The following is a 12882-nucleotide window of genomic DNA, read 5'->3' on the forward strand; positions in this document are numbered from 1 at the left end:
GTGAAATGAACTGAAATAAAATGTCACAAACACACACTTGCCATTATTGAGTTTTGCTTCATTTTTCTGCTGAAACAACTAGAGCAGCCAGTTTGGGGAGGGAAAATATTGATGGAGGACAGAAATTAACTCTCAGTGATAGCACAAATTCCAGTCAATATCCTCCAGCACTTTGGTTTGGTTTTAATAAAACAGCCAATAATCTCACAGTAAAATTCAACAGGACCCTCCAGCCTCAAGCACTTGCCCCATGATCTTTCTGTTTCCTTGGAACTTACCAAGCATTTGCTGATATGTGGTAACCACTCTTCACAGAAATTACGGTATGGCAAATGGAGAATTTATGTACAGAAAAAAACCCAAAAAACCAAAAAAACAACCAACCAAGACACACATACTGCAGTTTCAAGTAGACTGAAAGGAAGCCTGTGCATAATATCTGCCTCCTGGCCTCCAAGTTCCTCTCATAAGGTACAGCCTGACAACAACATTCACAGCTCTCTGAGAACCTCACCCTAAAGGTACCTTACAGACAGAGGCTCTCCACACAAGAGAGACCAGGATGTGGAAATTCATAGACTTTCAAATCCACTTTTAAGACTTCCCCTCTTCGTGGATTTCTCAGTTCAAACAGGGAAAAACTTCAGCCCTGCTGTCATTACATGCTCCGTGCACATCTACCAAATTTTTGGAAATTCCAACTTGTGTAGGGCCAAAAGCACCAATCAGGTAACAGAGGCAGGCTATTTCTGCTCAGGCACTCAGCAAAGACTTAACCCATCCTCAAGCAGAATCAACATTTTCCAACATCCATTCCAACATTCAAGAGCTAGATTTCTCCACATTATAGCCTGTGCATACATATTTATAGTCTGTAACTCATAAATAGCATATGAAGGTATTAAGATAATTAGGGTATGCAATCCTACTAGCTACTGTTCAGGATGATGTAAAGGCAAGGCACCCACATCAGCAGCAGAGTGGTAAGTTCATCTGAAAGGCACTGGTTCCTCAAATCTGTCTTCCAGGGACACGGTGGAAGCTCTCAAAACAAACTGCTGCGGACAGTCGACCTTACTGAAAGACACCACTGTAGCTGTATTACCTGGCAGCCCAAGAACGGCCACGAGGAATAATGGCATGATGCATGCTTGAACATGTAACCATATAATTATTTAGTGGTTTACTTCTCACAGGCAAAGACATCACGGACCTCTATTGCTATGCATATGGACGGGCAAGCAAGGTAGCAGAGGGGTCAGCTGGGATGCGATCCGATAGCACATCAGCCGCTCCACAATAATCCCTACGGATTTGCGCTTACTCTGGGGTACATGTGAAAAAGCTACCCTTCTTTCGTTGAAAAATAACAACACAGGTAACTTTTCATAAGGGAAAAATAACACAAAATTCTAATCTCAAATCTCTCTCTTACCAGTGACCCTTTTCAGAAAGTAAAAAACCCACCCACCATCTCTGCCACATCAGCAATTTTTTTTTTAAGTTTCAAAAAAGGGTTTCTAAAAAGGTTTTAAAAAGGATCAACTGCTGATCTTCAAAGAAGCTGGTATCTCACAACTAGGACCAGAAGTCAGCACCATATTTTTTTTTAACCAAAACTTATATATATATACATAAAGATATTTAATGTAACAACCAAGCACATGCTAATTTCTACTAAGGATTGATCTAACGTTAAATATATTCTTGTACGAACTTGTAAACATGATAGTATCGTTACCAATAGCTAATAAAAAAAAAATTTTCCACTACTAGTGCTTTGAATGACCATTTGTGTTTTGATTGTATGTTCAGAGCAAATTGCCGTCTCCAGAGATACCAAAATTGCTGTAAGGTTTGCAGCTTTTACTACAGAAGCTTTTGATTTCTCTCTTCTAAAAAGAAAAGCATTCAGGAATGATGGTTGGTGTTGGTATTTACATTACATTGTTTGCCAGCCTTTTACCAAGATTGGATGAGAGTAATATGTGTCATGTATTGTCAGTTCCACATCTATTACATGAAATAAAAAGAGCTATTTTTTCCTATTAATCATTATCTGCCTTTCCAACTGGAACACTAACCCTACATCCAATAGTTTAGATAAGAGATCCTCCTATCTAAAGTACAGTTTCACTTCATTGTTATTCTGGCTTGCTTTGCAAAAGCACATTCTGGACCATTACTGTGCTGCTAAACTATTATTTGGAAAAGGACACACTTGCAAAAAGCTCTACAGTAAATCAACCACATGAAAGCATTCGAGAATACCACATTTGCGTGAAAAAGCACTGTACTTGCCTTCTGTATTTTTATCTTCCTCCCCAGGAGTACAATCCCTACTCAGACCCTTCTTTTATATACGCTCATTCTACCTGTGATTTAACCTGGTGAAATGCCAGTTCTGATCCGACAGCACTGTGCACTCACATAGATTTATTATATTGAATGATTTAATATATTTCAATTACAGCTTGCTCACATTTTACTGGCTTGGAGTGAAGACTACCAGCAGAGTCTCTGGGAATGGAGAACCACCCACCATAAAGACAGATACAGGCAGGGAGTACCTGAACCAAGTACTTAAGTCAACTGGGCACACACAAGCCCAAGCACGCAAGGGACGATGTCACTGAAAAGACACCCTCTACCACGGTCACAGTGACCAGGGAAGGTTTTTGATGACTGGGAAGAGGCAAGCACCACACACATCTCACGTAAGGGAAGGCAAGAGCTCTCAGGGCACTACAGGCCAGTCAGCTCCATGTCACTCCTTGGGAAGGTTATGGAACAAATCCTCCTAGAAGCCATTTCTAGGTATACGCAGGACAAGAAGATCATTAGGAATGGCTGACACTAATTTAGCATAAGCCTCACAAGCCTGACTGCTTTCTACAATGAGAAGATGGTTGTGTGGATAAGGGCACAGCACTGCATACTTCATACCTGGACTACAGCAAAGCCTTTCATGCCATCTACAATTGTATCCTTATAGTCATATTGGCGAGATACAGACAATTGGACAGTACAGTGGGTGGAAGATTGGTTCAAAGGGTCATTACAAATGCTATGAAGTCCAGCTGGTAACCAGCTACTAGTAGTGCTCCTCAAAAACAGATACTGGAGCTAATACCATTTAACATCTTTATCAACAGCCTGGATAAAGGCACAGAGTCTGTAGACAAACATAAAATTCAGGGTACTGTTCAACAGATGGGATGGGGGTGGTATATTCAGAGGAACCCAGACAAGCTGAGAAATGGGCTGGCATGAACCTCATGAAGTTCGACAAAGGCCAGTGCAACCCCCCATGCACCAGCAAAGGCTGGGGGCTGGCTTTGCAGCAAACGACTGGTGGATGACCAAGTGGAATGAAGAGCCAGCAGTGAGCCCTTGCAATAAAAGTGGCCAACTGCACGCTGGGCTGTATTAGCAAGAACATAGGCAGCAGGTCGAGGGAAGGGAGTCCTTCCCACTTTTTGTCTCCTGTGGGACTGTTGCTGGAGTAATATGAACAGTTTTAGCCTCCCCAGTGCAAGAAAGACATTGATGTGATGGAGCAAGTTCATTGGAGGTCTAGCAAGACAGCTGGGGGATGGAAGATAATAACTAAGGAAATGCTGTACGAGCTGCCCTTGTTCAGCCTGAAGAAGACAAGACTACGGGGAGGTCTTATTAATGTCCACAGCCTCCTAAAGGGAGGCTGTAGTCAACACAAAGGAGTTTGCAATTGCTGCTCAGATGTGTTCTCCATCCTGAATATATGTACAAGTAGAGAAAGAAAGCAGAGAACACTGAAAGCAACAAAGCTCCTTTGAAATCACTTCATATTCTGCAATCCCTACACAAGTTTCTCACTGTAATTTTTCTTCCACAGAATCTTAGCAATCACAGTAAAACAGTACTAACCTTCCTATAAATTAGAAATTGTATTTTGGTAAACCACTTCCGCTATCACAAAACCTTCAATACAAAACCAGCTACAGTTTTCCATTTTTTTAAGTTTGGAATGTGTGATTTACATGAATTGTTGAGCAGCCTGATTAACTTTTTTATTTTTTTAAATCAAGCTATTCATATATTTGCTGGGTTTTTTTGTATTACCTTTGTTTAGCTTATAAAGACAAGAAATTGCAAACAGTCAGTCTCTATTCATACACAAAGTAGATTCTTCAGCTGTTCACATTTTACTCGAGACAGAAGCAAAACTGCTCTGGTTTATTCTAGATCATGATCTACTTGTACTCGATGAAGGAAATAAATAGTGTACATTTCTGATTCAAACAACATGCACAACAACTATTGAAAATACCAAACTAATTCCTACTAGACTGGACTCTACTCAAGGATGGTGCCATTCTCAATTACCAAAGCTCCGATGCTTTGAGACAAAATAAAAGCATTAACTGATTCTATTATACACTTTCTCCATCAGTTCAAGATTTATGACATTGTAGTTTTGGGGGTTTGTTTTTTAAAAAAATACACAACCTTGTTCATTTCCAGCTTTAGGGTCACTATATTCATTGCCCTCACATCAAAAGTGCTCTTTCACTTGACAAGATTGACAACTCCTTTGGTCCATTAATCTTCTGATATTGCCAGTTTGCAGTATCAGCAGCCAATTCAGAATCCTGAAGGTTTATCATCAATAATGCCAGGAGAGGTGCCAGTGCTATCTAAATTGCTTCAGAGCTGTTGCCTCTAGAGGTACCTCACTCGACATGAATGTGGAGGTAAAGATAATGAAATACAAATATTTAGTATCAACAGTTTTCATTTGACAACCAAAATATTACATCTCAGCTGGAAAAACCATCACGTATAAATCAACAGAACAAATCACATTAAATAACATGAAACAATTGAAACAACTCATTGCCGAACAGCACTGATGTAGATAGCAATTCATAAGTTATGCTGCCCTCTTCCACAGTCAGGTAGAATCAGGATGCATCCTGTATTTCGTATTATATTATATATAAATTATACACATACACTATATTTTTATATATATGTAGTGTATGAACATCTTGAGAGAGCCCGTGTCTTCCATTAATGGATTTGTGAGCCTTCTGTCAAGTACAACACAACTGATTATAAATCACTGAAATAAAGCACTTGAATTTTCGTTACATACCTCTGTCACAACAAGCATTCTACATGAAAAAAAAAAAACAACAACCAACCACAACACTCTGTTTCAGAGCTTTCAGAGATTCACACTTGAAATTCAAACTAATTTTGCCTTCAGCTTGTCGATCAGAACAGATGGGACCAAGGAACTCCTGAGGCTTTGCCACAAATGCTACGTTCAGAGTCACCCAGTCAGAGACAACACCTGTTTGCCAGGCCCCTGCTGAAAAGAAACAACAGCCGACAGTTCAGGCGCTATTTGATCACTGGAGTCACCAAGAATTTCTAACTTCTGCTATAGGTTTCCCATATAATCTTCAGGAAGCCATAGGAGGCAGATGGGGATTAAAACAGAGATTAAGATGCACAAATTTAAATATTTAGACTCCCGTTACAATGGAGATTTAGTCTCTGCTGAATGCTCCTTAATTCTTAAAGCCTCTCCTTAAGCTAACTCAGCTGACCTGCTAGTAGGGGCTCACAACAGAGGTCTGAGCTTAGGCCTCTGTATCCAAGACAACTACATGCAGACAGCAGAAGACCCACAGTCTTCTGGACCAGCTGCTGGAAGCCAAGGAAGAAACATTAATGTACCTCAAGTGGCAAAGATAGATACCTAATGTGTAGGTGACAGAGTGAATCAATCCCTTCACTACAAGATCGTCTGAATAGCTACTCAGCTCTATTGACCGTATTTCCGTAACAAATCGAGCCTGCATAATCAACGAAAGGAGCTTAGACACCCGAAGTCAGGCACCTTAATCCCATACTGAAGTCTCACTTGAGAAGTTTACAGATAGACTGAGATACAGATAATTTTAGTCATTTTCCCATTCATTAAATTGCAAGGTATTACATGATGGAGAAATTTGGTCTATGTGCATTATGTGAATAATTTTTGAACACAAGGCATTGCTTATCAAAGCCTAAAATGTTGACAGGAAATTTAGGATTTACAGTAAATCTTGATGCTTAGAACACATTTGAATAGATGACGGTCCCCTAGAAGCCTAACAGTACACTTGAAAACATAATTTTGAAAAAATACTACTGTACACAGATCAATATTGAATAAAAAAACACTGAAAAATTAATGGATTCCAAACATCAATCTAGCAGACACAGGACCTGGTAAAGATCAGGAATTCTAAAAGGATCTCTAGGACAAACGAGGGACCACCCGTTTCAAGTTACGGGCTCAGCCACAGGCTGGCAACTAATGAATACTACAGAATAATCTCCAGTCACATGCACAAAACACATGCTTGAGTACAAGCTGCCTAATTATGACAATATGCATTTTACAGAGCATAATTTGTCTACTTCAAAAGAACTTTGAAATTATTAGTTAAGTGAATACCTATTAAAGTAAACTAAAAACTCTACAGTATTTTTACCCTTCCAAACTAATGTTGTAAAGACCTGAAAATTAACCAACCTGGAAAGCTGAGTGTAGGTTAAGCTCCCAGTAGGCTATATTTTAAGAATTATTTAATCCATTTTATTCAAAAATTAAAGCAGGAAACCCCAAAACTTGGTTACTCCTACAGAAAATTGTCTATGTACAAAAGTTTGTTCTTTGCCAGGTCCATTTAACTCATCTTTTTGCCACTACAGTACCATGAATGCAGAGCTCTCGGAAACCGTTCAATGCCAGTAACACATCAAGTGACTCCAATGCCCAAATGACAAGGCATTTCAGCAGGTCATTTTCTTTCTTAGCCTTCTCCGATTTGTGTACTGCACTACATTCAACAGATTTTTTGGAAATACCGTACTGTTACAGAACAAACAGCTAATATTCACACATTATTTTTTAAACTGTTCCTTCTAGTTGCGTTGGGAAACCTAATGATCACTTTGACACTATAAACTAAATTAACTGATCTGTATCTTTTTAAATATGAGGACGTATTGCAAAATTTAAACATACGTTAGTTTCATACAGCTCCCCAGTGACATCAGAGAGGTTCCTAAAAGGACAAGCTTCTCAACTAATTTTTTGGCATTAGTCTTAAGATTCAGGATCAGCATATCATTGCAAAACGAGAACAACTTAACTCAGGGGATGAAACCTATCATGTATGTCACTAAGTGCAGACAGGAGTGGACTTCAAAGGAAGAAATGTATGAATAAAACCTGTGTTCACAGAACACCACAGATAGCCCCTCAGAAAGGGCAAATCCTCCCTCTTGGCTCAGCTAACCCACACCACTCCTATAGTAATTAAATAATTTAAAGTTTGCTTTATCCAGAACTCACTCAAATCTGGATTCTTTAAATCTTACCCAAAGAATTTTGTACGGCTACTTGCCTGCAAGTAGAGTTACTTAGAAAAGGAGGAAATAAGATTGCAAAACTGAGTTCTATTATTTTTCCTAGATACAGGAAATTAATTTACAATACAGTTTCAAAAATATGTCTGTATGCCAAAGGCATGCACAACTCAAGAAACAGCTAAACAAAAGCAATGCTGCTGTTTCAAAGAAAGATCTGTAAAACCAGCAGTACAGAGAGGCTATCAAAAGCTACCTTTCAGGAGTCTCAAGAGAGCACTTCAACTGACCAAAGTACTCAAAGCTAAAACTGTGCTGCTCTTCCAGGTTGTGAGAAGTTGAATGTTATTTCTTTTCCAGCCCTAATATTCCAAATTACCACAGCAGCAAGCATCCTAAAACATACAGACACCTGAAATCCATTACACAACTGCTAGGCAGAGGGTATGCCCTGTCCCACAATGAGTCTAAGCCAGACCAAGCTGATCCTGCCAGAGGAGGATGCAGTCCCTGCCCGCCCCAACCCTCCCTGCCCTCTCCCAGCAGCACAAGCACACCTGTAACTGTGCAGGGAGCTGGATAAGACTGAATTTTTTTCATGTGTTTTTTTTTTAAGCTTATTTTGTTTTTATTGCTATTTAAAAGTCAAGAAAAAACCTAGTCAACGTAGAGACTACAAGCCTACTAGAAAGCTGAGACTGTTGGATTGGATCTGTGTAAACAACAAGGAGTTACATATGACTGGAATTCAGGCTGAGAAGAACTTTCTGGGTAACTTATTTTCCCTTTTAACTCCATTATTTCTGCTAATTGTAAGTACCTCCCCCTTATAATTCTAAGGTTTCTTATGCGGTGAAATTATCTACCCAAATACGATGCAACTTACAGAACAACATTCTCACTCGGTAATAAGAAACAGCAGACAACCTATTTAGCACACTATTTTCAATTTTGTGATAAGATAAAATTCTTACTCCAGTTCATTAAAGAGAGCACTGCCAGCCTCCCGCACACCCAGCACAGGCTACTGAAACTCCAGTTGCAAGCAGGTTAAAATAGTTTATAAAGCTCTATGCGTGCGCCACATCAGTCCAGAGTTAGAAGCATCACAATGCTCTCTAGTACAGAGCAAAGCTTAGAGCCCACCATATTAAAAACAACAGAATAATGACCAAGTAGCATTGTTTTCTAGGAGAAATGCCAGTTTACTTAAGATAACGTGAGCACGACCGATGCCTGTACCAAAGACTGCTTCGTCCTCTGTACTTTCAAGCTCCAAAAGATACTGTTTAATTTACACTTGTCCTGAGAGCTTCTATCACAGCCGTGGTTGGTGTCTATTTTTCTAACTGGGAAACAGAAATACATTGTGAAAATACAAATACATTTTTCAGCAATGTCATTATTTCTACGTCTGCCAATATAAACAGTTTTGGCATATCAGAGACATAACGACCAAATCACTCCTTGGTCATAAGATATAGCTTTCATGTTTAGTATACTACTGTAGTTAGTGCTGATCTGAGGAAGTATCAATCAGAAAAACCACCTAGCAACAAACAGATGTGGGTCTGAAGCCTAATAGTAACTGGTATTCCCCGTACCTTGAAGAAGTAAGTCCAGCACGTGAATGAATCCCCAAATATCATCATCAACACAATTTCAAACCCCCAGATCCTTTCTGCAGCTCCCATTCTCAATGTATTAAGCGGCACCACCTAGGAAAATCCTACTCGGGTATTATTCGTCACATGGAGCAAAGATGAAGTGTGGATTGCTTTGGGGCCAACAATACATTCTGTTATTTCTTAGTTAAAAGCTCTAACTAAGGGGAAGTTTGCCATATATTTGTGTCATAAATTTAACATCGTGAGAAACTCAGCAACTTCAATGTTTCTTAACAGATTATCAAAAAGTCATCAAACACCTCAGAATCCACCATTGTAAGTCACTGGATTTACACCTACATGATTCCCACATAAATGTGATCTACTAAGAAAACTTTACAGACTCAGAAGTATGAGATGAAAGCGCTTAAAACAGCAAATAGCTCAAGTTCCCTTTCCAGTAAGGTTTTAAGACCTTACTTCCATCTCCTAACTGAGGATAACGTCTGGATCCCACAGCTGGCTGTCCCCTTTTCTGCTGCATCCACCACCGGACAAAAAAAAAAAAAAAAAAAAAAAAAAAAAAGGATAAAGCTTTTCAGCTGTGTCACCTACCTGCCTGCTCAAAGAATCATTTAACATAGTTTTGGTCTCTTTGTACCTAATAGATACGGTATTGGTTTGCAATAACAGATGCATTAGAAAGATCTTTAAGAAGTAAAAACTATAAAACCCTATTTAATTTTAAAAAAACACGCTCTTCTTCTGATCATACTACTAACTCCTTACACTACTGGTTAAAAAAGGATTCACTCAAATTAATCATTTGAGCAACAAGTAGAATTGAGAACTACACTACTATTTTAATCAGCAGCAAACCTATCAGCTAAATTAATTTTGCAGAATTTTAACAATATTAAAATAAAAATAAATGAAGCAGAATAGACAAATTATTTTAGAAATGGCTGACGATAACAACTAGCTGTGAGCAAACCTTTAGATTACGTCAGAAATTGCAAAGATTATCAGAAGCAGTTTACCTTCATAAAGCACCTATCAAATCTAACAACTATGATACAGTTCATAACTATTAATTTTGGACTAGGAGTTTTTCAATAGCTTTATCACAGTTAGGTAAACTAACTGTGATAATAAGTGAGATTATAAGTAGTAGGAACCTGTTGTAAAAAGCCTATGTTTAAATATGGTTTAAAAAGCTGGTGCTGTTCCAAACCAGTAAGAAGAACATGCCATTCCTCTGATCACTCTAGCCAAATTTAATCACGATCAGACCAAATGCATGCAATCAAAATACCTGTTCAGCAGTTGAGATTTGACAGAAAAGGACACCCCTTTCCTTTAAAACTAGAACACAAAAAATGGCTTCCAGAAGTAAGGAAGTGAGATCGTTTCCTGTGACTGGATCTTACATCCTACTGTGGGACTGCTCTCACCTCAGACCTCTCTGTAACAGCCCACACTCATAGCATAAAGAGTCCCACCTCTTTATAAACACCTTCCAGTACTATTCCATAAACCTACCTAAACTCCAGGCAACTGTGAAAAACTTTAAGTGTTTTAAATGAAGTTACGCAAACTGCTGTCGAGAGGTAAAAGGGAACAACACAAAAGTCGTACTTACACAAGCATGTGATAAACATGCTGAATAAGTATCACGAACTGTGCATGCAGTAGCTACTCTAACCTTCAGCATAGCAAATATAATAAAGCGTTACTAAAAATGCTAACAAGAATTACATTGCCTATCTCCTTTGCAGATCTTGAAGAAAGTAAACATTAACACAACAGGGAAACTTGTTCAGACACCAAACAACTTGGAGCCACACAGTAATACAGATGGGAAAGTGGAGGCAGCACCCCGACCTCCCTCAAAACACACACACAGATTCCTGTTCAACTGACCACAACTTTTTCTTATTTACATATGACCACACACCATTCCTCAGAACGGATCACAACTTTCTCTTGTTTTTTTTTGTGACCACACACAACTTCTCAAACACACCAGCATTCCTCTGCAACCTACGATCGTACAGAACATGCTCTGCTACACTGTGTTGCTTCATGCCTTTCAAAACAAGCACAATCATTAGCTTCAATTCATCTGCTGAAGTGTATAATACTTCATACAATATTAAATTATTACTTAATGGGAACTAAAGTCACATTACAGACAGTTTCTTTCTTCCAAACTAACAGTCTTCACCGTATTTTCCCAGGTACCCTTTTGGTTCTGCAGCTTAATCTGTTAATATATTAGTATTTTTCCTCCCACTATTGCAAAGAAAAAGTATTTTTTCAAATGGCAAGTGGCAAACTACCAACAGGGAAAAAGTTAAACCGACTGTGTAAACCCACCAGAGAAACACACAGTTAAAATGGATACTTTAAATTGGAAGAAAAATTCTGACTGCCCTCGAGTAAAAGTAATCCTTCTCATCAACATTACTGACGTCTCAAGCCAGCCACAGAGTAAACTGAGGTTTGAAAAATAAAATGTACAATCCTACTGGCATGAGTTTATTACCGGAATTTTTAAAAAGAGACAAAAACTAAAAAATAACCTAAACTTCTGTGTTTCCCAAGCTTCCTCGGTTGCAACCATACCACTGGAAAGCCACATAACCCCAAATCACGGGGTACGCTAGCGATCACCAGCGATCCACACAGTTAATGCCGGCACATGCAGGTGTGCAACAGCGAGAAATAACGTGCGTGAAGGCGTGTGCGTTCGTCACACGGGTAGAACACGGCCCTAAAAGGGGAACTGCGAGCCCCCGGGCGCTCCCACGGCCCCGCCGGCGGGGCTGCCCTCCCCGGCCACCGGCCGGCAGCACTGCCCGCCAGGCACCCGCTGGGTGCCCGCCCACCGGTGGCCCAAACCCTCAGCACCAAGCCCGCCTCAGGCGAGTTTCGTGAAGAGATGCCGAAACGGCCAAGCCAAACTTTGTCCTTTTCCCCCCGGGAAGGCGCTGGGGGTGAAGCGGGGCTGCCCCCGCGTTGCCCCTGCTCACAGACGATCCAGCGCCCCAGCCCCGCTCCCTGAGGTGCACTAGCCCGGCCCACGCCCCCTGCCTCGGCAACGCATTAAAAACAATCCTCCACGGACAAACACGACAGGTGAAGCCGCGTCCCGGCACAGACAGCGCTCGGCAACCCGCGGCCACGGAGAACGGACCTCACCGGGAGCGGCACCGGGCTGAGGGCGCGGGGCCGCGGGCACACCGGCAGCCACCGCTGCGGCCGGGCCCCGCGGCGAGGGAGGCCCCTCCGGAGCAGCGCCCGCCGCCCGGCTCAGCTCAAGCCAGCCCAGCCCGCCCCTCACCTCCTTGACGGGGGGAAATTTTTTCCGGCACTCCAGGCTCAGGCCCCGCAGGTCTCCCTGCATGTTTTCCAGCAGCTTCTTCACGGCTTCGGGGCTGCTGGTCCCGGACATGGCGCAGCCGGGCCGGCCCCGGGCCGGGCGCTGTTCCGAGCGGGCAGGGGCAGCGCCTCTCCCTCCGCGGCCCCGGCCTACACGTCTGCGCCCGACACCGGAACCCGTCAGCCGCGGCCTCGGCCCCTTCCCTTCCCCTCCCCGCCGCCGCGGCGGCCCCCACCGCTCCCACAATGCCGGGCGCCGCCAGCGCCGCGCGTCAGGCCGCTTCCGCACACACGGCCCGGGGGCGGGGAGAGCGGCGGCCCGCGGGGAGGCGGCCCCCAGCCCTGGCCGGGCTCAGGCCGGAGCGGCGGGTGCTGCCCCTTCCCCGCGGTGTCGCTGACACCGCGCCGGGCCGACAGCAAGGGGTGGGAGGCAGCGCTGGGGCCCGGGCCGAGGCGGGCCGGCGAGCTGCCGGCGAGG

General features: G+C 42.1%; 1 protein-coding gene across 5 annotated transcripts in view; it reads right to left on the minus strand.

The window, feature by feature from the left end:
- Positions 1-12477, minus strand: part of MON2 (MON2 regulator of endosome-to-Golgi trafficking) — a 70662-nt gene extending 58185 nt beyond the window's left edge. For all 5 annotated transcript variants that reach the window (XM_086480298.1, XM_086480327.1, XM_086480305.1 and 2 more), the window contains exon 1: positions 12367-12477. In XM_086480298.1, the coding sequence (XP_086336424.1) occupies positions 12367-12477 (111 nt within the window). The remainder of the gene's footprint in view (positions 1-12366) is intronic.
- Positions 12478-12882: the final 405 nt, after the last annotated feature.

The sequence above is a fragment of the Leptosomus discolor genome, chromosome 1 (assembly GCF_034619465.1).
Source record: "Leptosomus discolor isolate bLepDis1 chromosome 1, bLepDis1.hap2, whole genome shotgun sequence".
NCBI classification, from domain to species: domain Eukaryota; kingdom Metazoa; phylum Chordata; class Aves; order Leptosomiformes; family Leptosomidae; genus Leptosomus; species Leptosomus discolor.